At 36.7% G+C, this 23,666-nt stretch overlaps 6 protein-coding genes across 7 annotated transcripts; all 6 read right to left on the reverse strand.

Annotated features, from left to right (window-relative positions):
• Positions 1–11: 11 nt before the first annotated feature.
• On the reverse strand, positions 12–2,183 carry LOC106636546 (odorant receptor 67c-like). Its single transcript, XM_014348949.2, has 8 exons — positions 2,124–2,183; positions 1,783–1,979; positions 1,486–1,708; positions 1,310–1,413; positions 1,122–1,221; positions 906–1,016; positions 139–294; positions 12–65 (listed from the first exon to the last, which is right to left on the reverse strand). The coding sequence occupies exons 1-8, from the start codon at positions 2,163–2,165 to the stop codon at positions 12–14; spliced, it is 987 nt and encodes a 328-aa protein (XP_014204435.2). The 5' UTR covers positions 2,166–2,183.
• Positions 2,184–2,793: 610 nt separating this feature from the next.
• Positions 2,794–4,324, reverse strand: LOC106636557 (protein THEM6). Its single transcript, XM_089588942.1, has 3 exons — positions 4,042–4,324; positions 3,314–3,528; positions 2,794–3,225 (listed from the first exon to the last, which is right to left on the reverse strand). Exons 1-3 carry the CDS (start codon positions 4,190–4,192, stop codon positions 2,944–2,946), a joined length of 648 nt encoding a protein of 215 aa, XP_089445068.1. The 5' UTR covers positions 4,193–4,324; the 3' UTR covers positions 2,794–2,943.
• A 788-nt stretch (positions 4,325–5,112) lies between these two features.
• Positions 5,113–6,859, reverse strand: LOC106638456 (protein THEM6-like). The gene is made up of 3 exons (XM_014351614.3): positions 6,583–6,859; positions 5,712–5,926; positions 5,113–5,599 (listed from the first exon to the last, which is right to left on the reverse strand). Exons 1-3 carry the CDS (start codon positions 6,725–6,727, stop codon positions 5,366–5,368), a joined length of 594 nt encoding a protein of 197 aa, XP_014207100.2. The 5' UTR covers positions 6,728–6,859; the 3' UTR covers positions 5,113–5,365.
• A 797-nt stretch (positions 6,860–7,656) lies between these two features.
• Positions 7,657–16,020, reverse strand: LOC106637164 (protein THEM6). Of its 2 annotated transcripts, none has more exons than XM_014349850.2 (6): positions 15,806–16,020; positions 12,120–12,503; positions 11,669–11,905; positions 9,665–9,879; positions 9,119–9,304; positions 7,657–8,193 (listed from the first exon to the last, which is right to left on the reverse strand). In XM_014349850.2, the coding sequence occupies exons 3-6, from the start codon at positions 11,823–11,825 to the stop codon at positions 8,068–8,070; spliced, it is 684 nt and encodes a 227-aa protein (XP_014205336.2). In that variant the 5' UTR covers positions 11,826–11,905; positions 12,120–12,503; positions 15,806–16,020; the 3' UTR covers positions 7,657–8,067. The 2 variants fall into 2 exon arrangements, with proteins under 2 accessions (XP_014205336.2, XP_014205345.2); XM_014349859.2 differs by lacking the exon at positions 15,806–16,020 and adding an exon at positions 13,994–14,263.
• Positions 16,021–18,571: 2,551 nt separating this feature from the next.
• On the reverse strand, positions 18,572–20,302 carry LOC106638683 (tyrosyl-DNA phosphodiesterase 1-like). Its single transcript, XM_014351992.3, has 5 exons — positions 19,951–20,302; positions 19,349–19,876; positions 19,051–19,270; positions 18,702–18,923; positions 18,572–18,627 (listed from the first exon to the last, which is right to left on the reverse strand). The coding sequence occupies exons 1-4, from the start codon at positions 20,289–20,291 to the stop codon at positions 18,732–18,734; spliced, it is 1,281 nt and encodes a 426-aa protein (XP_014207478.3). The 5' UTR covers positions 20,292–20,302; the 3' UTR covers positions 18,572–18,627; positions 18,702–18,731.
• Positions 20,303–20,871: 569 nt separating this feature from the next.
• LOC106638502 (tyrosyl-DNA phosphodiesterase 1-like) lies at positions 20,872–23,466 on the reverse strand. Its single transcript, XM_014351713.2, has 4 exons — positions 22,428–23,466; positions 21,808–22,359; positions 21,519–21,735; positions 20,872–21,444 (listed from the first exon to the last, which is right to left on the reverse strand). Exons 1-4 carry the CDS (start codon positions 23,255–23,257, stop codon positions 21,238–21,240), a joined length of 1,806 nt encoding a protein of 601 aa, XP_014207199.2. The 5' UTR covers positions 23,258–23,466; the 3' UTR covers positions 20,872–21,237.
• Positions 23,467–23,666: the final 200 nt, after the last annotated feature.

The following is a 23,666-nucleotide window of genomic DNA, read 5'->3' on the forward strand; positions in this document are numbered from 1 at the left end:
ATGTGTCTTCTTTAGGAGTGACGTGCGGACAGCATCGCGAAATATGATACAGCTCCCTTGGAAATCTGGAAAATTTTTTTTCAAAGTGTAAGATCGAATTGTTGGTTTGTTTTTTAAATATCATGGGTGAGTAAGTACCATCGTTAGCCTCCTCAAGCTTATCGTGAAGAATCCGAGGGCTGTGAAATTTACTGGAACCTGAGATCTCAGGATTAGTACTCGTAAATACGTCCATAGTTTGTGATTTTTGTCGACCCAATCGCTGCCGTACGCTGCATTGGCTACTAACATTGCCTGAAAATTTTTTCAAACTAGTTTTGTATATTTAGTGCCTCACAGAAGTGCCTTTTATTTTTTGGAGCATAATAAATGTTACCACCTGTAAAAATCTGTTAGTTACGGGATGAAAAAAAAGTTGTACTTCTACAAAAAGTGAGTGGATGAATATCCAAAAGTGACTTTAGAAAAAAAAGTAGACCTTAATTGAAATACATCATTTTTCGGTGTAGGTACACTTTATGACCAAACAAATGCCTCATATCGTACAAACAAATGATAGAAAAAAGAGATATGGTTTTAATCTGTAACTACTAGTATACAAAATTGATGTTGTACAACAAAGTAGCAGAGACTAATCTGTGAAAGTATTGAGTAAAAACTTGCAGGCACCAAAGTGTAACATTTTTTAGGTTTTACAGATTTTACATGTTTAAATGGAAAAAAAAATGTTGCGTTGACAATGTCATTCTTGTTTGTTGATTGTATGATAATTATTATATTTAACTGATTGTTAATTTTAACATTTTAGGAGGAATTATTGTACTAATATATAAAGAAAAAAATTTAAAATTATTAAACTTAGCAACTTGTTCATAAATTAAAGTAACTACTAATATTTGATATACCTCTTGCGTCAAAGAATCTGCATAGATGCAATAGAGTAACATCTGATAAGTCACTCCGGCTAAAATAAACATGTAAGTTGCTATGTCGTTGTAGTTTGATGCTTTGAATATCTGATTGCGAATGTCACAAGCAATTAAGAAATTATTATTCATCGTAAGATATTCTCTAAATTCATTGTAAAAAGAAAAAAAAGGAAACACAAACAAATGCAATACCTCCTGTACTCCAAAAATTGCGAGACAAATGTTGACCGACGATGTAATCATAGCAACAAATAGAACTGGACTGAATATTTTTTCAATTTGATGACAAAATCTACCCACACATTTTTAGTATCAAATATTAGGTAAAATTTGTATAAAATCTATTATTTGAATCTCTCTTTAGTATCAATTACATGTACCTTAATATAACTTGGTGTCTTTTGATAAAACTTATCAAATATACTGTCACCTGTTTTTCATCATTTTCATGTTTCAGTACATCATTTATGTCAAACTTTAATATCTTAAAAAAAATAAATTACAACTTAATAAAGTCTCCTTCTTCCTGGTTGCACATCAAATTTTTGTAACAGACCTTTAATTGCAGTATGACGTGGGTAACGAATTGAATATACAATGTATCACAGCAAGCCCAATAAAAGGCTGAATTAAAAAACATCCACTCTTCTTTCACGAGGATGATAAAGTACAGTAGTCTACTATTTATTTCAAAAGGATACTCCACTAGATAAACTCTAACAGTCAAGTCACAGGCCTCGTTCATGACTTTGGAGGTAAAGCAGTTGGAAAAAAATTTTCTGAAAATTAAAAAAAAAAAAACCAAACAATTTGAAGAAAAATTCCTCGAGACAATTACGTGTCATTATCTTACAGTACAGGTGGCGCAGCGATTCCTATTCCAAGGACCACGTGAAAAAAATATAACTTGGTAAATAGGAGCGATCTCGCAGCGCTGCTCAAAACTCTGGCCTTGAGACGGTGCTCTCGAGGAGGATATTTTTGCCACATTTCAGCCATCTCTGGTAGTACCGATCTTATGCTATTTATTGCCATTGCTATACGAAAACCCTGTACTCAAAATGTTAAAACCACCCCGCGTGTAATTTTTACTTTTATTACGTAAAATACTTTTTGTTACATTCGAGCTTAATTTTATTTCGTGCAAGTGCTGTCAAAGCACAGTGGTGCAGTAATATTGGAAATTAACCGTACCTTGAAAGCGCAGATGAAAGAGCTAAGAAGAAAAGAGAGCATTTGAAGTGCGAAGCTGAAATCGTTATTCCAGGACCGCGTTATACTTTGAAATCGACAAAACAGCTCAAAAAGCGCCAAAACAGTTGTCAAAAGAGTCGGCAATTTTTCCAAAATAAAATACTTGTAGTTAATTTTACGGTTGTTTAAGCTGACAGCCAAGCCCATGAATCCCAACATCTTAACGTTGAGCCCCAGATATTTTTCGAAACTTGCATCCATCATCCTTGAGCAGTTGAAGCCCGTTTTCCTTCTAACGCTTACCACAAGTAGGTATGTCCAAGCGTCCAGCGTTTGATATTCATTAATAAAGAGGAATACCACATTTCGTTTGATACTGTATCACACTACACGTCTTTACTTGGTTGTTAATATTTGAAAGCAAGAGTACAGCCCTGGAGACCAAATAGAAAAAAAAAAAAAAAAACAGCGTAGCAGTGCATCGCCATTAAAGTTTAATACCTAATTACAGCTTTTTTTTTTCTTTTCTCTAGTGCAGGTAAGAAATAAAAAGAACCAAGTAGGTTTCTTGATACTAAGTTTACTTCATCAAATAAATACAAGAGAATGTTTTTTTATCAGGCTGTGGTTTTGTTTCGAAAAGTTGTACTCGGTAATTTTTTTTCTCTCTTTTTATTGGAGTATTTCAATTGGGTGTACAAAGCTTACCAGTGTAAAATAGTATAAAATCGTCGAAAGCTTAATTATTTAAATGACTTATACATCTAAAAAAACTCGTATCACATGTATACATTTGCACTATTATTGATCTTCGATGACCTCAAGGATCTTGTAAAAAAGCCGTGGTATCGACATTGAGCTCCTCTTCCCTCAATCTCTTGAACTTGAGCGACGACTCGGACAAAGATTTCATCCACAGACTTAGCTCTTCCGATAACTCAAATCTGATTGCGCCCGGCTCAATTTGTTCGATTATGTCGGGTACGTGGATAGCGGATCCTACGATGCTCTGTTTGCTCAGCACCGTTGCGTGTACAAATTTGTCGGACAACTTGACGAATTCATGCTGTGTGTATATATTTTTGTCATCCCAATAAATGAGCTGTGAGAAAAACCGAAGGCGACCAAGTGCATTAAATTATATGATTATCATTTTTAATTTTTAATTTACCATTTGAAAACTTACTTACTTCCGTCGTTATTTTGTAGAGGGCAAAAACAGGCATGGGCCGTCTGTACCGTATGGCGGTCGCCCCTTGGACTAATTTTCCGCCGTTTCTCTTGATTTTCCGAAAAATACCGCAACGGTCGTAAAAGAAGGAACGAGCAAAGTCCAGCTCTCTCACGTACCTGGCGTTGTTCATGTGACTGAGGAATATGTCAACGTCTGTCGTCAAGCACAACCCTGAATGTAAAAACATCAGTAGGAAATAGTACACGATTTTTCCAAACGTGTTATCATACAATTAGTTTTTTGAATCTATTAATTTGCATGTAGAGAGATGGATTATCCTTATAGCATAAAATCCTATGTGGTGTAATGATATTCCGTAAAAAAGTGTTGACTCACTGCTCTCGAGGGTACTTATTAAAATTAGATTCACGACGTAGGATTGTTTTTCGTATTGGTTTTTGCACTGGATGAACAGAATTGTTAAAACTGGTTGTAACGTTTATAAAAAAATTTAAAAAATTTCTTTTAACGCATTACAAAATATAAATATACTATATTAGTTTTAATGTAATGAAATTTTAAACCATTAAACATTTTAAAATAAATTACAAGAACTTTTCTTACAGAGAAAAAAGAATTCATTTTACACGTAATGATCTTCAAAGCCGTCATGTTAAATTTTTTGTTTGAAAAAAAATCAGCAACCAAACTTAATTTAATAACAAAAATAATAATATATTTTACCGTAATTAGTAGATTTCTCAAGAAGCCTCTGTCTTTTATGAAACATTCTACCCCAGATTATTGTGAATGCCATTCTTAAAAAATAATTCACATCAAAAAGACTATATGTTATGAAGACTGAGAAAAAAAGTAAAATTATGATGATAATCATAGTCTTGTCAATTATGGTATAAAATCAAATTTTTTATATTTTTTTAACAAATCTACTGCACTTGTAACAAAATAAGAATTTGGCACTGGAAAATTCGAAATGTTTCGAAAGAAAACAAAAAACACTTGGCATTATCAACGTGTGCCGTCCGAAGAATCACATGTAATGTGCAGCTTGAAAATTATAATTTGTCGTTGCATCCGTTGTTTGAACTCAAGTGCTCTCTGAGCGCTCAAAGCTTCGTGACTGTACTACCATCTGTGAAAATTGTTCAGTACCATTCAACATTATTCTCAATTTCATTTGAGCTCCCTAGCTTTTTCGACTCCTTTCCAAGAGAGGGCAGTACATCCATGATTAAGTCTGGATAATCATTTTTTATGTAAATTTATTTCAAAAGTTTAAAGTGTCATATATACCACTTTGATTATCTGGTAAGACTAAAAATAACTAGATATTTTTTTTCGATTTATTGGCTTTGAATGTTTAAATTTACATACCCAACTATAACAGTATTTTGGCCCGTATCTACGTACCTATAAATAAAACTTATGAATTTATATACGTAACCTTTGTTGTTCTGACTATCAAAACAAAAGCTGTTGTTAAAGATATTTTGGATAAGTTCTAAGGTATATTGTCGATTTATTGATTTTTTTACAGTACAAAATAACAATAGAAGTGCAATCAATAATCTAAAAAAGTTCTGCTTTGAATGTACGTAGCAATAAAAAATTGATGAATAGCTGAAATAGAAAATTTTTTGTAATAAAAATATACAATCGTTATTTGTAGTTTTAATTTTTATAACACTACAAAACTGTATTGAAATCGTCAATACTTCCAAGTCATAAAACTAAATGACCATAGTTTTTTTTTTCTTTTTTTTTTTTTTTATAAAACATCATACGTTGTTATCATTCAATAAAATAAATTTTATTTCGATACAAAAACTTGCTATACCTCGTAAAAAATATACATTTATAGATGCTAAAACTATTTTCCTAAGAAAAAGTAAAACAATCCTCTACACCTATATAAAAAGTAAGTGATAAACAACTATGTCAGGGATGCCTATTGAAAGGCCATTTTTGTACACATGTAAGGCATCATTTCAGTGTCAAGTTGTTTGGCAAAATTTTGGCTTCTAATTCCAAACGCTCAACTTCAGTTTCACTTTTTCTTGTACCTCAACGAAGACTCTTCCATAGAGTCCAACCAGAGTTTCAATTCTTTGGTAATTTCAGGCCTCACGGCGCCAGGCTGGACTTTCTCGACTATCTCGGACACGGGAACTTTGAGGCCAGTGACGCTTTGCTTGCTCAGCACAACGGCGCGCACAAAGTTGTCCGACAAACTGATGAACTCGTGCTCCAGGTAAAAGTTGCGCACGTCCCAGTATATTAGCTGCGAACGAAAAAAAATAAATAAATTTTTAACTGGTGCTAAGCATTTTTTTTTTTTTATAATGTAAAACTATTATTCCTACCTCCAATTTATAGTTTAATAAATAAATTACCTGAGTAGTGACTTTGTAAGGAGTGAATATAGGAAGCGCCCGTCGGTATCGCGTGGAAGATGCACCCTGAACAGCTCCACCTCCCCTCTTGGAAATTTCAGCATAAATACCCGAACGATCGTAATAGTGGAAGCGCGCAAAGTCCAGCTCGCGTAGGTAGCGCGCATTGTTCATGTGCTTCAGGAATATATCGACGTCCATGGTCAAGCAGATACCTGTTGTAGATGACGCAAACATTTTTTTTCTTTTTTTTTCCAATATGAAGAGTGATAGTTATAGACGGTTTTGAAAATTATATTTTAGCTAGACAAGATCATAGTGGTTGGGAGATATTTTTAACATTTGTTTGGAAATATTTTTTGTAGCTCGAGTATGCAAAAGAATTGATTTTTCATGGCGACTGTTCTGTTCACATGTGGTAATTTATACGGTTCTGCGACTTATTTGAATTTCTTTAATTCAGCCAGTCATCTAGTCACATTGTAATTTGGTGACCTAATATGTGGCGCAGTATTAAGCGATCCAACTTTTTTGGGATCGAAGATTTCATTCGGTTAAAATATTTTTTGATTATGACTAGTCAAACGCGTTGTATCGCTTCATACGCGTGTATGCTTCGTATACGAGCACGTTAGAAAGTATACTACAGTTATATGACCGACAGAATGAAGTAAGTACCACAAATTGTTTGAAAAAGATTTTTTTTTTTTTAATTTTAGTAGATCTAATGGTTTTACTAAAAAAAAATTTAATTAAAGAAATAAAAATTGCGTTAGTTAGCGTTAGAACATGAAAAATGTAATACAATAGAATAAGCGACATTTAAATATCAATTTCAATGTTGAAAAAAAAAATCAATGTACAATCTTACCATGGATGGTTGTTTTTTCAAAAATTTTCGACCTCTTTTGAAATAGTCTGCCAAAGCCGATCGTAAAGGCGATTCGAAGAAAGTAGTTGACATCGAAGAATACGTAAAGTATTACGATGCACGCGAGGGTGAAATAGCTAAGCATGTTGATTTACACTTCACTGGTCGACGGAAAAATGAAAAAATATGGTTTACCAAAAACTAAGGAAAAAAAAAAAAATAAAGAGAAAGAGGAGTCTCTGCTCAACCACTTGGTCAGCCGCAGACTGACTTGGAGTTTTTTGACCAACGCTGCAGAATTCCAGTTTTCCAGTCGGTCAGCCGGTATGTGTGTGTGTGTGTGTTCCCGTTATAATCGCGCGCCGCGAAGTCGATGAAGAAGTTGATCGCGGGAAGATTTCAATTTAAGATTATAGGCTTATTTGTTTATTTATTCGATGGATTATTTTGAATATTTTTTTATTTATTTAAATATTTTTTTTTTTTTACGCTTGACAAACCTTGTTTCTCGTCCACGTGTATTGGAAACGTGGGAATAAGAATAAATTTTTGTTTAGTGTGTGTAAGTTAAGCACTCGGATAATTTAGAAACCTTAAAAAGAATTTTGGTTATCCATGTGTACATATAAATTAAAAATTCTCGTAAATATACTTACGATTTTTTACAATTTTTCAGATTGTTACAAGTTGTATGGAAGAAATTTCTCATGTAGAATAATAATCTTGGAGTCATCTAAAGTACTTTTACTTAAGTAAAACTTTAGGAAAAAAATTCTATTGCTCAGAATTAAACATTTTTCTCTATGATTGTCTCATACATTTCATAGTTGGACTTAATGTAAGATCATTAAATTAAGAAGCAATATTGAAAAGTAGGCCACAGGATACAATAACAATCACAATAAAAAATCTGTTGGTATGTGTAAAAAGTCTCAGTTAACGATATTTAAAATCCTCAACAATTTTCTAAAGTTTGATATTTCGTGTATATATTTTTATATTAAAATTTTATACTCTATAGTATTTTTATTACAATTGGTTTCCAGTGAAAACGCTCAGTCAAACGAGAATCCATTTAGTTCAATAACTTTTATTCATAATTATCTTTATACACAACAATGCAGTGGAAGTAGGAGCCAATCGTTGAAATTGACTCGATTGCATTTATTCATAAACGCGTTTGCAAATTTATTCGAGCGATTGTCTCTGTTTCACAGTATCACCTGGCCTCCTACAAACAACACATCACACAGACTAGAAAGACTGATTTGGCCAGTAAGTGTAAACCACAGCAGAGGCTCCTTGAGCTCCATCAGTAAGGGAAGAGTTACCGATATCATGTATATATAAAAAAAAAAAAAAAATTAAAAAAAGAAAAATCAATCAAACGTAGGTTGTCTCGCTGACCGACTGATCGTCGCGGCCGTTGGCTGCAGGTAAAACAGCCGTCGTTGTCACTGATAAAACGACGGCTTCTTCTGTTCGTCAGAAATGCGTCGATACAGCTTGTGGAGGCAATTGCGCTTGTTGTCGCAGATTTGCCGAGGAAATATCATTGCTCTCCAACCACCTAGCCACTTCCACTGGTATTTCCGGGCGTACGTGTGGCACCTAGAAATCATATGAGTAGATAATATATAGATGTACGGGAATAGATAGACTTGGGCACGTATGATTATTCAATTTTTTCGCAGTATAGTTAAAAAATTATACTTTTTACCAAAAGGTAAAAATTTAATCACTTCTTTTAATATGGTATCTTCTTTACAAATTTTTTTAGCAAAAACAATCCATAACAATTTGGAAAAAAAAACTTTGTACCTTGATTAATAGAATTATTTTAATTCAAGATAAGCCACTAAAAAAAAATTGGTAGGTACCTGCAATATTTTAGTAGTGTATGTAATAAAAATTGTTTCTCTTTAATATGTAATTATGTACAAAAATGTATAAAACCGTTTAAAATAATGTTACGTTAAATAACGTAGTACAAAAAAAATTCTGCCATGCGAAAGAGATTTTTCGAGTTGGTAACCCTTCCCACACTGTGAAAAATATTGTTCAGACTATTTTTTGAAAACCATGTGGTAAACATGTTTTTACACACGCGAAACTGTGCGTGAAATGTTCATTTTCCGTGTACTATTATCAAAAGTCGGTCTTTATCAACACAGAGGCACTTGACGAACCTCAAGTACCTATATATACATACTTAAATAAGAAAAAAAAAAAAAAAAAAAAAAAAAAAGCAATTAAAGTAGACGACAGAAAAAGCTCGCAAAAGTAAGTGATGCAAACAAAGGCTTTGCGCGACAGCATAAGTACACCCAGCACGGCTGTATCTCACGAGTGGCGCTTGAGTTCGAAAACGTGAGAGAAGATAAGAGAAAGAGAGAGGAGGCAAGAAAGAGACGAAAAAGAAAAAAAAAAAAATACAAGAGCTTTGCATGCACGTATATAGTTGTAAAGTATAATAAAAGGTCGTCGGCTGCAATTAAATCGCGCGTAGCTGGTGCGCGGGTGTGTGCAAGCTCACCTGCGTGACGCCAGACTCTAGGTTGCCGTTCTGCTTGACGCCCCGATCGATAAGGACGCCCATGACGGCTTCAGCGCTGCAGTCGAGCACGCGCTGCCGGCACATGGCGATCGCCCGCACAAAGCCGTCCGACGGTGTGACAAAGCGGTGCTCCATGAAGATCGACCTCTCGTCCCAGTAAATTATCTGTGTACAGGGTATAGTATAGGTATACATAAAAAAAAAAACATCGGGGTAAGGGTAGTTGCTTTTTCACGCGAGTAAAGTGAGTCCCGCTTTCTCCATATATTTTGACACTCATGTCACCTCAAAACGCGTTCGCTTAATTAAACCTTGGGGGGGGGAAAGGGAGGAAAAAAAGGTAACGCTTCGCTTGAACCGCTGACACGGAAAAAAAAGTTCGATTTCTAGTGGCATGAAATATTCAAATGGAAAAAAAAGCTCTCAGAGCTTGACACCTTTGCGTTAAAATACATCTATAGACAATGTATTGTGCTCGTAATATGTATTTACATGCAATGAAAAAAGAACAGATGCATTCATTACCTTAGAAGTAATCTTAAAAATAGTAAGCGGCTTGAGGAACCTCCGGTAGCGTATGGTCGCTGCTCCCTGGACAACACCCGAGCCCTGCGAGCATATCTCCCGATAGAGATTCGTGCGCTCGTAAAAGTCAGCTCGGGCGAAATCGAGTTCTCGCAGATACCTGGCATTGTTCATGTGGTACAGTAGCCAATCCACGTCCGTTGTGGTGCAGAGGCCTGTTGCGCAAAAAAAAAAAAAATACATGAAATGTCTGATATTACATACGTACACGTGTGTGTGGCGAGGATGCTTTGCAATTATTCCACCCGCATCCGAGAAAGGGTACACATATATAGGTCTGCGTCATTAGGGTAATCAATAAAATAAATCGCACGACAGATGGAGCGTAGGACATACGTGCTCAGCTGTTGTAGGTGTAGGTATTATGTATACAGACGCTGCAAGCTCGCTGCTGGCCGGCCTATGTCAAGGTCAGGCGAGCGTCAGTTTGTACGGATTCCCGGATTTTTCCGAAGCGCCGGTCCGCTACGTGCAACGTATACCGAGTTTGCGTGAATTACTTGCCTTTGATCTTCAAAGCAAGCTTTTTTTTTTTTTTCAATACAATTCATTGCGCGAGTAAGCTCAAGTGAATGGTCGAACTTTTATTTTTACCGGATGACGAGAGCTTTTCAATACGCCGCTAATGGGGTAAGCGGGAGGCTTTTATAAATATACTTTGACCGATCGATGAGGAATTGCGCGGTTAAATGCTCGAGTGCGAATTACGGAAATTGCCAGTCCCTTTGGAATATCATTTTCTGACGTTACGAGCGCTAAAAAGGAGACCCGCCGTTTTACGATCTTGCCGTACCGAAAAGATAAAAGTAAAGAAAGGAGTAACTCCGATGCTTTCAAGGGCGCGTGAGTCTGAAAATTGTGTTCAACGAGTGAATCGGCACAACGAGCCTTTGTGTTGTCGCGTTTGTCGATTAATTTTTTTTCTTTTCATATCCACAAAGTGACTTTGTGATCACATTATCAGCTACTGCTTCGGAAAAAAGCTACCACACGCGTTTACAAAGACAGGATACGATTTTTATACGATCATCTGGTAAATAACAGAGCAAAAACCTGTTTTGAAGCTTTTGGTTTTTTCGAGCTTCCGTTTTGATCAAATCTATCATTCCAAATGACGTATCTTCGCTAAAGTTCAATACATGGATAATCTGCTGTACAAACTATACTATGTAAAAAAAAAAAAAAAAAAAAGAAAAGAAAAAAACTCTCCAAAGGATAATCGATCGTATCTACGGTAGACGCAATCTCGTCTTTGGTGCAGTGTACAATACGAGTATACACACACACACACACACGTATAGGTACAAACAAGTATATGTATACATATCCGCGAGAGGAGAAGAGTCGATGCATTATTTCGCCGCATTGCATCGAAGGCCATCCGGGAGAAAAAGACAGAGTCACTCGGCTGCTCATTTCCCTGACCTTAACTCACGCGAGACGCGCTCTCTGTGCATTACTCGCGAAAAGAGGGATACATACACAATTGGTGGGGAGGGATGTATGAATATACATACATATTGTATTGTTCAGTTAACCAGCAGTAACTATTATACGAATACGAACGGATAATTTCATCATTTGTCCCGAGCACGTGGAGCTTTAACGAGCTTTTGGGGAAAAAAATGCGCGGAAGAAAAAAAACTGAGCGAGTGGAATTTTTTCAACGCCAAGCCGTAATTTGTTTTCGATGAAGAAAAAAAATTAGCTGAATACCTATGTACGTATATGCATTACAATTATACGTGTATACACGTTACCTCGTTCGGCCGTTAATTACCGACTCGACGTGTTTTTCAAAAAAGTCGGCAAATCGTTCGCGAACCATCGGGGGAATAACGAAGAAGAAAATTCGAGTAAACAAAGCTCAAGGCGTATCGTTATTAAAAGTATATACTTATCAATGATAGGGTGGTAAGACACGTGCAACAAACATATACTGACCGTAAACCGAAGTCTCGTCGAGTATGTGCACGCGTTTGCGGCAAAAGCGAGCAAAGAATACGGTGGTGAACATGCGCAGGAAGTAGTGGACCTCGAAGAGCGCGTGGAGGAGCACGAGAGCACCGAGCACCGCTACCAGTACCCAGCAGGTGATCATAATCCTCGTCTTTTGTCCCCCTCTCTCTTTCCCTCGTTGATTTGATGATTATGTATGGATGGAACTTTTGAGCTTCCCACCTGCAATTATATTTTGTTTCCACTCGTAAATATGAGGCTTATTTGCACCCGAGAAGAGGTGATGGTGTTGAAGTTGAAGGTAAAAAGGTGTATAAGTGTAAATTGCGATTTTTGAGCAGCATTCGAGTGGCAGGATACAAGTATATGATTTACGGTCAAATTATTCAAGTACAGAGAAAAAAAAATAGTTTCATGCGAAATAACGCGAGCTCACGTGGATTTTTACGAGCGTGCGTCCCCTTGGCTGATCAGCAGGCACTGGCCAAAAAAAACGTCCAGTGGCCTATCGACTCCGGCGTGGGAAATCCCTTTCGACATCTTGTACACGAAGACTCAGCTGAATATCGTTCCCGACAACGGAGGCGGCTTGCAGCAGCAGCTTGCCGAGCTTGTCGTTTCGCTCGCGGTCATCTTTTTTTTCCTCTTTTTTTCTTTTTTCTTTCTTTTTTTTTTTTTTTTTTTCGTAGGCACGCAAATGTAGAGATAAGGCAGCAAAGAGCTTAGCTTCGTCGTCGTCGTCTTCTTCTTCTTCTCATCAGTGATGCAGGGGTGAGATGAACTGCTGTACGTAGCTGAAAGGGAGCGCTTCGTTTTTCACCTGAAACATGTACATACGTATACATGTATACACGGGCGCACGTACCATCACGTAAAATTAGTCTCTTTTCTTAGCTACGCTTTACCAATGGCTTCTCTTTAACCCTCATCTGTAATCTTTTGCGTTTCTTATTTTTTCCTTGAGCTTTTTTTTTTTTTTTTTTTTTTTTGAGGGATGACCAATGACGCGTGAGTTTTTTTTTAAATTTTACGTTAAGCTTTAACTATGAGGGACACTTATCCGAAAATAAATTAAAAAACAGAATGTTTTATTAAATTTTTTGGCTGAGGATCATGTGTCTAAAGCCTCGGGGCTTGAGATCTGGTACAAGTGAAATAATTTTCTACGGTGCGGAAATTAAGTCTAGCCTACGTTGGTGGCAACATAAAGTTCTCTCGGAAAATTTTCACGACACATATTTTTTTTTGCGTTGCGCGTACATTCATACTCGATCGATCATTTTATGTAATGTGATGTACCGCACCACCTATGAGGATCAGGTTTTAATCAAATTTTCTACAAACTCTACGAAAAAAAAAAAAAAAAAAAAAAAAAAATCCAATAAATTGTCAAAGTACACACACACACCAAAGCCAACTCGCGATCTGGTATTCTACAGGCATGTTCTTACAGCGGCCGATAAAAAATCGTGCAACAAGCCAAGTTGCGCAATCCGCACCACCAAATACGCTGCCCAAAGAACACGGAAGAGCTCGATCTTTTTTTTTCACCCCAGTAAAAGCAGCTTGTAAAATTGTCGAGGGGCTCTTAAAATAAGTTTAAAGCTCGATGTTTAGTGCAATAAAACCCTTGCGTAGAGAGTCGCGTTTTTATCGATTTATTCGCGTATCGGTATATATATTTACAAAGTAGATCGATTAATTGACTTAACAAAAAAAAAAAAAAAAAGCCAACAATGTAATATTTACTTTACAACAAAACACACTTGGTATCCGTTTTACTGCGAAGCGCATAATACGTCCTGCAGCAATAAAGCCCTCAGGTGCATTACTCTTCCTCCAAGACTAGGTCACACGCCCCGACTCTATCGAGCAATAGTCTCGAGGCTTTCGAGCTCCGTAAATGTCCGTTTCTCGAAAAAAAGCGTGAAATACTCGTTTTAAACTTTATTTCTCTAATTCCAAGGGTTTTCTACACAGCCTCACGATTTTATTTTCCGGGTAAGACACACGTGGTCTTTTTTGGGGAACAATCGTCCAAAACGAAAACAAAACGAGCTTCCGCAACTTTTACCGGCGCGACGAAAGAAAAACCGCGGCGACGCTCGCAAAGTTGGTCAGAATGGAAATTCCCGTACAACTGCGCACTGCGTGAGCAAACCCCAGTAAGTCCATTCCGAAGCGGAAGCGAAACATCGGAGGTCAATATTTTCGTTCCAAAGAGTGCGCCTTTGTGATTGGCTTTTATCACTCAGTTCCGTACGTAAATATCATGCGTTAGTTTACTGTGAATGGCAAAAAAAGTCCAACCTGCTTGTGGGACTCCAAGAAAGGAGAAAAGGCCACTCGAACGAAGACAATGCCACAAGTATCATCCACGGAGATGCCCACCGCGTATAGCCCAATGACCGACGATTTGTACGGGACACGTGGGAAAACGAACAGAGGACCAGGAGTGGGAAAAGGAAAAAAAAAAAAAAAAGTTATTCACTCGACCAAGTTCTCTATAAGGTGACGCACGTGCATCCAAGCAAACGTTTCCCCCGAACTGTACGCGTTGAATCACTAGGAGCGACAATAAAAAAAAAAAAAACGCCGCCCACTTGCCAGCCACGTCGTCACTATGTATACTTACTTAATTGCGTATTTCAGTAAGAAAAAAAAACCCGTGTGCATCGATCGAGTTACTCGCTGATGGATTACCATGTTGTTGTTGGTTTTTTTCCCACCAATTGCTGACTCGATCGTCCACGTCAGTTTTTTATACGCACACACACCTATGCTTGAAATAGAGGAAAAAAAAAAAAAAGAAGCTAAGCCTGCAAGAAAGTATAAAACGTGGATGGGTGTATTATCACACTCCCACGAAATTTTCCAATGCGCGTAGCCCAGTTTACTACATACTATAGGGAGTGACTTGGTAAGCACGTGCATATGTGTACACGAAGGAACCGTCGACGTGGTTAGAATGCAACGCGATGGATTGCAGCAAAGAAATCGAAAACAGCGCGCGTTCACGCACAAACACACGAGCGAGCTTCGCAATACCGGTTTTCTCGAGAGTTACCGATCTCGATCCATCGGATGGGGGGAATCGCTCGTACTCGTCAGCACTTATTTGCCGGTGATGCTTTGTTTTCCGTCGTCTGTAATTGATAACCTCTTATATCCAAGAGCAAAGGAAAATCTCACGGATTAGCGCTTCCTTTGGTGTACGGTGTCATAACATGCGGGCGAAAACGAAAGGCGTCCGCTTCTCGTGTGTGTAAATACGTGGGTGTTGCGCCGCTATGGGTTAGTTGGTCATGGGGTAAGATTGAGCGACCCAGTTGACTAAAGTCCACGGATTACGTAAATTTCACGTGGTACCGAGTAATTATTATTAATACGTTTTTATCATTTTTCTTTCTCAACATCAAGTTAATAGTATAAATAACTTTGAGAATTCAGTACTCGAGTGAAAACTTTTTTTTTTTTTTGTCATTGAACCATCGAAATAGTAACAAAAAAAAAGGAACGGATAATGTGGTGTACATATACATACATCAGCTGGGGCGAGTAAAGTCCATTTTTCATTTGGCTATTATATTACAGTACACGTGTATACATCGGTTGGAAATAAAAGACTCGAGTCAGGCGAAATTGTAATTAGCCTCCTAGATATTCCAGCTGGATATCGCTTTGATTTTATTGAAATGTATTCAAAGTGCAGTTTTGCTGAAAACTCGCGAACAACTGTTATATACATTGTTGGGTATAAATTTGCGTTTTCAAGGTGACGAAGGAAAAAAAAAAAAAAAAAAAAAAAAATCGATGACACGTGTTTGAAGGCAAAGTCAAAGATTGTCATAGAGTCTCGACGGTGCACCCTCGAGAGTAACTCGGAAATATTCTTAATTGAAGAAAAAACACTTTGGCTCCCCTCTCGACAACAAGGACGAAACTTCCACCCTCCGTGTCAGCTGCACACGACGGTCTCGTTGAGTCGAATGCCCCCCCCCCCTCGGACCTTATTTACATCCACCCCCCACCCTTGGCATCACCACCCCATCACAAAAAAAAAAAAAAAAACAACCACCCTGTACGTGGTTGCACCATCAAAGATCGAAGAACTGGCCTTACCTCGGGACCGACGTCTCTGTTTCTCATATCCCTCCGTGTATAAAGGACACTCGGGCACTCGCGCAAGGGGGCAAGGGGTGGGAAGATAAACACAAAAAGAATCACCGAAACGAAAAACGCGAGATGAAGAACGGGGCAGGTGGGCCGTCACCTGTCGCGGCGGCCTGCACAACGCGACTGCCGGCCACACTCTTGGCTGTACACGCACTCGAGAGACAACGTCAACTACGAGGGCAGATTCTCGGTGGTGGCGCGGTGGCGGTGCAGGTACACCCACAGCTATACACGCATAGTATATATACATATATTGTGTAGAACAAAGCGCCGGAGGGAGAGGAGATCATGTGGCGCAAGCGCGCGAGCGCAAAAGGACGCGTGTTTCCGGGTGGGAATATTGTTAAGTAGGTGTCATGCAGCTCCTTCTCATACGCGGATAAGTAAGATTATTGAACTATGTAGCAAGGAGGTGGAAGTGTTCCATACTCGTGCACCAGCGAAACCAAAAGCTCGCCCTCCCTCCTCATCACTGAGAGCTTGAACGTATAATTATGTGCATGCTTTTACTTACACGGAATTCGAGAGGTATGCAAGTACAATTTTCTATATAATTATTGTGCATACAAATATATTTCGCACCACAGATTTACAAGAAGGTAGAGCTTGAGCTTTTTGGAGCCAATTTTTTTTTCTTTCTTCGAGGAATCAAGACAGGTAAAATTTCGAATGTTTCCCTTGAATGGCATTAACGCGTTTTTTGGAAAGCTAAAAATTTAAATGAATCATCGAATGCCTCTTTTTAACGACTCGCGAGGTAAGTATACAAGGAAAAAATAATCAAAATCTTACATTGACGTATTTAAGCATATATAGAGAACCCTGCTTATACTTAAAGCGGGGAATCCCCCGGTTAGTAAATTATTACACCGCGGATTTTAGGCGTCTAACGCAGGAGAAGGTAAATTGCCTATGTTTTCTAAATATATCCTTGATGACCTCGAATGAATTTTTTTTTTCTGCAATAACCACATGATACGTATTATAGTGAGAAGAATAAAAACCCCACACAAGCCTGATGTGAAACGTAAAGAGTGGCATGAAGATCGAAGATAAACGCAAGAACGTGAGAATAAATGGCTAAAATGGGTAAAACGCAACAAAGGCCATAGTAATACTCTGCAGTTAGCATGTACATTCGTTATTATTGTTCGCAGCGGCAGCGAAATGCTCGTTAGCAATGCTGAAGATGTACTTATGTACACACACGTGTGCGTTACCAGAATAGTGATAAAACAAGCGTGGATGTATATAATATACATATTATGTTGTGCATTGCATTTATATTGTGATCCACTAAAGTACTAACGCCTCGCGTTAAAATCCATCACTAATGGTAATGATGATGATTCGACATTTGCATAGATATTCAGGTTGCTGTGATTATTGCCACCGTAATATGTATATATTTATATGGACTGTACGCCTGATGTTTTGCGATGATTGCTCCTATGTTTTCTGGATTTTTCCACCAACGTGTTGTTGGGGGAGGAAGTAGGACATCGCTACAGTACAAATTTGATACATGAAACACGAGCTGTAAATATTACAAGTGGGTACCTCTTATTCGCAGATTCATCGGAAAAGGGAAGCCCAAATGTGACGATTTCCACGCGCATTTTGCAAGGAATCGAGATTCGCTACGTGGAAGTATCGTTTGGGTGCTAATTCGTGAGTTTATCTAAAAATTTCGCGACGATCCGTGAAATCGTTCGTATTGCAAATATACGCATTAGTTTTTGCCGGTCAGCGCACTCTGCTTTGTTACCATCAATGATTTATATACGAGCTCTATAAGTTGTAATGTTTTTTTTCTTTTATCCAAGTAATAGACATGAATTTCGCAACGTTGCGTGTGCGTATATTTACGTACTTGGATTCTGCAAGTATTATACTTTCGCTCAAGTATAGTGGCATAATTTTATTTCTCATCGTGATTAGATACTAAAAAAGTTTGTTATTGATGTGTCATAACATTTTAAACCAACTCGTTAACTTTTTCTCGATTTTTTTTTGGCTTTACTCTTTGAAAATAAATTTGAAATTCATATTACCCGAGTGTGTAAACTTATGATCGATCTATTACCAAGAAGAAGCAGAAGAAGAGGAAGCAAATAATATGTTTTTCTTTGTCAACTTCTTTTGAAATTGAGTTTTAAAATCAAGCCGTGTTTGACTGAAATATCAACAAAAGTACAACTAGCCGTGCAAAAATAAAAATTAAGGAAGTATGGCGTGAGAAACAAACGTATTTATTCCAGAAAATCGTTCGAGCACGTCATTAGAAAAAAAAAGCAATTAAATGTACGTGCATCGAGAAATGACGTCAGAATTGGCTTAGTGTACAATCGATCAGCGTTGCTTATCTCCTTTGAGCGGCACAAGCTTACGTAGTTTAGAGTAAAACAGAGCAAAACAAAAAAAATACATATCATAGAATAATTTCGATTAAAATTAACGTACACAATACGGTGTTAAAAAAAAATTTTTATGATTTTGCGTGGCTGTATACAACGTGATGTTGTAGAAATGCTATCAGTGAAATGTTATCAGTGTTATCACCAGTTACTTGTGACAGAAAAATATTAACTGTGTTACAATACGTTAGATAAACGCTAATAAAACGGTACATTTCCGTTTTACTGTTACAGATTAAATATGAAAACAAATTTTAAAGACACGTTTGTTTTTATTGAACTATTATCTTGCTCTCAATGTAAAAAACGTCCCAAAATGTCTTTGATATGATTTGTGTGCGATTGTTTTTACTAAAAAATAAATTTTCAAATAAGAACCTGTACTAGAATTTTTTTAACGAGAATGAGAATTAACGCCTTCTTACTTGCATCTGTCAGAATGTGAATACATGGGTTTACGCATGAGAAAGAGCTATTTTTTCAATTAATTCATCTTCAAGTGCGCTTGAGCTTTCATTTTTGACTGATGGCTTGCAGACCGGCTCGTCACTTGGTTCATAAGGAGTCAATGGCAAATCGAATGGTAGCAAAAACATTGGCATTTCTGAAGAACTATTTTGTTTTATCGGAAACGTATCTTGTTTTACCTATAAAAAATTGTTTTGTTCTTAATTTTTTTCTCCACAAATATAAGTTAATAGCTTATTGAAATGAAAAGATTGGAATTAATAAATGTTAGTTGTATCCCAAAAATAAAATGATTCGTCAACTCACAAGAAATTTCGGAACAAATACAACACCGGCTTCGTATCTGGTTATGTAAAGATGAGGTTCTTTAACTCTGTGTAAAAACTGTCCCCAAGAGTTCCTTAGCATACCCATACTCGTTAGTACAAACCAGGGAATTTTCGTACCATCGGGTGAAATTCTAGTGTAGCAACTGAAATGACTTGGAAATACTTGTAAGCGCCTTATTTTCTCTGATTTCCATTGACTTAAAAAAAATATCTAAGATTCAATCACATTTACATTACATAGTTATATCAATTATTAAAAAGAAAAAAAAATTTACTGCAAGTACTCCTTGATCCACTGCTGTTTGAGATAAAAATCTTTTTCATAACAATGAGACATCCCTTCAAGCTCTGTAGGAACGTCTTTTTTAGATGGATATAAAAGCTTAAATTCTGGTGTATATATTATTTTTTTATCTTTTTCCATCGCCATTGCTTGAACATTGTAGTTTAGCCAATTGAAATACGTTTCCCCTGTATATCCTAAGTCATGAGTTTGAGCGACAATTGGCCAATCTCTAGCATTTTCCGGCAAAACAGCGTGTTCTGACAGTATTTTTTTAAGTTTATTTCGTCCCCACAAATTCAATGCAGGACCCTGATGTGTTCCAGGAACAGATCCCAGGAAAAATACTTTGACAGAAGAAAAATCTGTTTTGTACAATAGAGATAACCAGCCAAACACTTGTGGCTCTTTGTGTTCCGACAAGTATTCAATAAAATCCCTTTTGAAATTTGTGACAGACTCTCCATCTGTATCATCTGCATCAACTGGGAGTAGAGGTAGAAATGGAGATACCCATAATCTGAAGAAAATGAATCTAATCATTTATTTTCTTGTATATAAAACATAAATAAACGAATACATAATATTGTATACCCTTGAATTCCTCTATTCCAATTTTCAAAACACAGACTAGCTGTGGAAATAACAAGTCTGATTTTGTCATCCCTATATTTTAGTATTGATAGATTTGAAAACATATGACCTTCTCGATGAGTTTTTTTGTACTGTTTATAATCAATGTCAAGTACCTCAGAATCAAAATCCAATTCAGAATTAGAGTCAGAGTCGGAGTCATTAAATGTAAGGTTGTGAGAGTAAATTAAAGTTACTCTAGGCTTTTGAGAAGCTCTTTTGTACTGTGAAAAAATAAACTCCAAATCGATTGTAGGACTGATATGAAAGCACTCAACTAGTTCCCCCAAAGCACGATCCATAATTTCGTGGAATGAAACTGTGTAATGCTGCCCATGAGTGGCAGGCTCGTTATAAATTGGAGTTAAAAAAAAGTGATAAGGAGCTGTAGCTCGATACTTTGCAGCGAAACTACACACACTTGTATTGGTGGACATTTCAATGTTTTTGCACTCGTTAGATAAAACAATAAATAAATCAACTATAGCCAAACTGAAACGATCTGCACTAGTAACGCTAAATATTTAATATATTCTTATAATAGTGTTACAATATTTAAATATAATCCTGAAAAGTACGGTCTTATTCACTCTGTTGCTTGTGCTACAAAGTTCACGTCTCTCCCGTCTCTGTACGTATACCTAACTTATTGTGCATTATGTGCATTATATATCTATGGATTTTTTGATAATTTGCTGATGCTGACATTTACTGACACACAAGTTGATTAGTCACAGATTTCGTAGCGGAAAATTCAAAGGATTCTTTTTTTTAAAATTTTCTCTTAAAAAATAATTTATTGAAATAAACATTATATACATTTCGTTTCTTGTTACTCGAAAAATAGTCAATATTTGTTAAATTACCATCTATTTATGGTCAAGGCAACTCGCTTACATAGAAAATATTATGAAAATAATTTTTGTTATTTTTCATCTTAACTATTTCTAGTCGTGTAGTTACAACTAAGTTACTAAATTATGTAATACTCGATTCACCAATTAAATAGTCATTTTATATGAAAACAAGTTTAGTGTTAGGCAGTTTCGTACGAATCGTAACTTAAACAAGCATTTGTGCTTTTCTGTAATTATAAACAAATCTTATACAATCGCATTTTTCAACTTCATACTAATTTACGTTTCTAGTAACTGAGCATATATCACATCATTTTAGACTGTTTTGTACAGGACAGTACAAAAAATATATAAATATAATGAAAAAGTATATAACACGTAGGTATGTATTTTACATATTACAGTTTTCTGTCTCGTACTCTTCTGGATCCATTTCACCTTGCTCAATTGGTTTTTCTGAGATGTGTGGTTCGTGTGTAGGTGAAAAATAAGGTTTGTCCTTTGGTCTGTATTTAGTTAATGGCACGTCATAAGGCAATAGAAAAGGTGGAATTTCCGAAGAAGCCGACTCACTTATTGGAAAAGTGTCTCTATCGATCTTAAAAATTTTACATACATTTAAAAAAATAGGCAGACAGAATAGAGAAAAAAAACAATGTTCTATGTACTTACAAGGAATTTGGGAATAAAGACTATCCCAGCTTCGTAATTAGTGATGCTGAGAATATTTTTTCCCCAATTTACGAAAATTTTTCCCCAACCACCTTTGCCAAGATTGGAACTTGTTAAGACAAACCAGGGAATTTGAGTCATATCTGGCGATATTCTTGTATAACATTTTAAATGAGGCATAGCAAAAGTGCGCTTTGTTATATTTGCCTGCCATTGACTGAAGATAGAAAAGAGCATTGAAACGGCTATGATATAATTTTTTCTATGAATATAAGAAAATGTGGCTTACTATAAATAATCTTTAATCCACGGCTGCCGCAAATGAAGTTCTTCGCTGTACAAAATACATGTTCCCTGCAGCCCATCGTCATAACAACCTAGATAATTCTCTTGGGATGGAAATATGTATTTAAACTCTGGCATGAATATGATATCGTTCCCAGAAGTCTTCTTCTTCTCAAAAGACATTGAATGAACTATGGACGACAGCCAGGCCAAGTAATTAGGTCCAAAGCTACCAACAGCAGAACTTTGAGCCACTACAGGCCACTCTTTGGAATTATGTGGTAAAACTGCATGTTGAGACAATATTGTTTTAAGTTTATTTTGTCCCCATGAATTGATTTCAGGCTCTTCGTGTTTCCCAGGAGCAGATCCCAGAAAAAATACTTTGACAGCTGAGAAATCTGTTCTATGTATCAATCCCAACCAGCCAAATACTTGCGGCTCCTTGTGTTTGGACAAATACTTGATAAAGTCTTTTTTAAAATTCGTGACCGACTCTCCATCCGTATGATCTGCATCAACTGGGAGTAGAGGTAGAAATGGAGATACCCACAAGCTAGAAAAACATTCAAACGTAATAATGGCATCTAGGAACTCAGTAAATAAACAAACAATTGAAAATACCCTTGAGTTCTCGTTGTCCAATCTATGGCATACATATTAGCAGTTGATACAACAATCCTAATTTTATCACCTTTGTACTTGAATATCGATAGTTTAGAGTGCATGCATCCATAATCAGTTGTATGCACCTGTTGCAACTCAATATCAAAGGGTTGAGTAGAAATTGTATCGGGATCACTACAGTTTGCATAAATCACTGTCATTTTAGGTCGCTGACAGGCAATCATGTACTCGGTGATAATCCATGACACTTGGACGAAACAATTTATATGAAGACTGTCAATTAATTCACCCAGAGTGTGATCTATTATCTCATGAAAGGACACAGAGTAGGACTGGTCGAATGTTTCTGGTTGGTCAGGAACCGTGGTCAGGAAGAAATGATAAGGCGCAGTGGCCTTGTACTTGTCATCAAAGCTACCAAACTCGCTGGCTGTCACATTGATATTGCGTAACTTTTCCGCAATACCAACGCTTACGTCTCTCATCATGGCAAACTCACTTGGTTCTTCCAAATTATCGTACATCATCATCCACGTTGATACTTTCAATTCCAGAGTTTTATTCAGGATTTCTTCCTCCCCGTACTCTGCGTTTTCGTTATGACAATAAATGACTGCATCGAGACCTATGGCATTAGCCTTTTGTTTCAATATTTCTTCTCTAATTTTTTCTTTTTCAGCCTCATCGTCTTCTTCATCATCATCCGTCGACGAAACGTCAAAGTCATTCTTTTTTGTTCTGTTCTTGCTTGTCTCAACTTCCTCGTTCTCATCTTCACTGTCAGTGTCGCTTAAATTAATGTCAAAATCGAAGTTTACTTTATTCATCCTGATAATACTAGACCGGCTAGTTACTTATATTCGATCGGCTAATGTTTAGTACGGGGTAAACTATTTTCTAATTCTACGCATTAAGAGAATAGATACTATTTCAATGTGCATACGTATATACTATTCTTAGTATTAAATTTAACTTTTATTTTGTTACATCGTAAAATTCAAGAGTCAAAAGTGCCGTAAACAAACTATAACCTACATGTGACCAGAGATTAGTAGCATGTGACGAGGGGCACACGCAAAAAAAATATATACAACCATTGTCACGTGGTAATTTTAAAATGATCGCGCGAGTGCAAAGGAGATTTAAAGTTCTCATTTACCGCGAAAATTTAAACACTGCCGGATTTTGAGGAAGAAATAATATCGAAAAGGTGTTTTCTAGGAAAATTAAATGTAT

Source organism: Copidosoma floridanum, unplaced genomic scaffold, assembly GCF_036245765.1.
Source record: "Copidosoma floridanum isolate Cflo_tuat_1 unplaced genomic scaffold, Cflo_Japanese_pri ptg000007l, whole genome shotgun sequence".
NCBI classification, from domain to species: domain Eukaryota; kingdom Metazoa; phylum Arthropoda; class Insecta; order Hymenoptera; family Encyrtidae; genus Copidosoma; species Copidosoma floridanum.

What these genes read in the sequence shown, in the direction of transcription:
- LOC106638456 (XM_014351614.3), bottom strand. Translation starts at nt 6,727, where the DNA reads ATGCTTAGCTATTTCACCCTCGCGTGCATCGTAATACTTTACGTATTC. An exon ending in TGAAAAAACAACCATCCATG is followed by an intron (nt 5,927 to 6,582) that starts GTAAGATTGTAC and finishes CATCTACAACAG; the next exon opens with GTATCTGCTTGACCATGGAC. An exon ending in CTTACAAAGTCACTACTCAG is followed by an intron (nt 5,600 to 5,711) that starts GTAATTTATTTA and finishes TTTCGTTCGCAG; the next exon opens with CTAATATACTGGGACGTGCG.
- LOC106636557 (XM_089588942.1), bottom strand. Translation starts at nt 4,192, where the DNA reads ATGATTATCATCATAATTTTACTTTTTTTCTCAGTCTTCATAACATAT. An exon ending in TGAGAAATCTACTAATTACG is followed by an intron (nt 3,529 to 4,041) that starts GTAAAATATATT and finishes TTTTACATTCAG; the next exon opens with GGTTGTGCTTGACGACAGAC. An exon ending in TCTACAAAATAACGACGGAA is followed by an intron (nt 3,226 to 3,313) that starts GTAAGTAAGTTT and finishes TTTTTCTCACAG; the next exon opens with CTCATTTATTGGGATGACAA.
- LOC106636546 (XM_014348949.2), bottom strand. Translation starts at nt 2,165, where the DNA reads ATGCTCTCTTTTCTTCTTAGCTCTTTCATCTGCGCTTTCAAG. An exon ending in ATCGCTGCGCCACCTGTACT is followed by an intron (nt 1,709 to 1,782) that starts GTAAGATAATGA and finishes TTTAATTTTCAG; the next exon opens with AAAATTTTTTTCCAACTGCT. An exon ending in CAATTTTTGGAGTACAGGAG is followed by an intron (nt 1,017 to 1,121) that starts GTATTGCATTTG and finishes ATTCGCAATCAG; the next exon opens with ATATTCAAAGCATCAAACTA.
- LOC106638683 (XM_014351992.3), bottom strand. Translation starts at nt 20,291, where the DNA reads ATGGATCGTGCTTTGGGGGAACTAGTTGAGTGCTTTCATATCAGTCCT. An exon ending in TGGATCAAGGAGTACTTGCA is followed by an intron (nt 19,271 to 19,348) that starts GTAAATTTTTTT and finishes ATTTTTTTTAAG; the next exon opens with TCAATGGAAATCAGAGAAAA. An exon ending in TATTTGTTCCGAAATTTCTT is followed by an intron (nt 18,924 to 19,050) that starts GTGAGTTGACGA and finishes AATTTTTTATAG; the next exon opens with GTAAAACAAGATACGTTTCC.
- LOC106638502 (XM_014351713.2), bottom strand. Translation starts at nt 23,257, where the DNA reads ATGAATAAAGTAAACTTCGATTTTGACATTAATTTAAGCGACACTGAC. An exon ending in TGGACAACGAGAACTCAAGG is followed by an intron (nt 22,360 to 22,427) that starts GTATTTTCAATT and finishes ATGTTTTTCTAG; the next exon opens with CTTGTGGGTATCTCCATTTC. An exon ending in TGGATTAAAGATTATTTATA is followed by an intron (nt 21,736 to 21,807) that starts GTAAGCCACATT and finishes TTCTATCTTCAG; the next exon opens with TCAATGGCAGGCAAATATAA.
- LOC106637164 (XM_014349850.2), bottom strand. Translation starts at nt 11,825, where the DNA reads ATGATCACCTGCTGGGTACTGGTAGCGGTGCTCGGTGCTCTCGTGCTC. An exon ending in CGACGAGACTTCGGTTTACG is followed by an intron (nt 9,880 to 11,668) that starts GTCAGTATATGT and finishes TTTGCGCAACAG; the next exon opens with GCCTCTGCACCACAACGGAC. An exon ending in TAGAGTCTGGCGTCACGCAG is followed by an intron (nt 8,194 to 9,118) that starts GTGAGCTTGCAC and finishes TATGATTTCTAG; the next exon opens with GTGCCACACGTACGCCCGGA.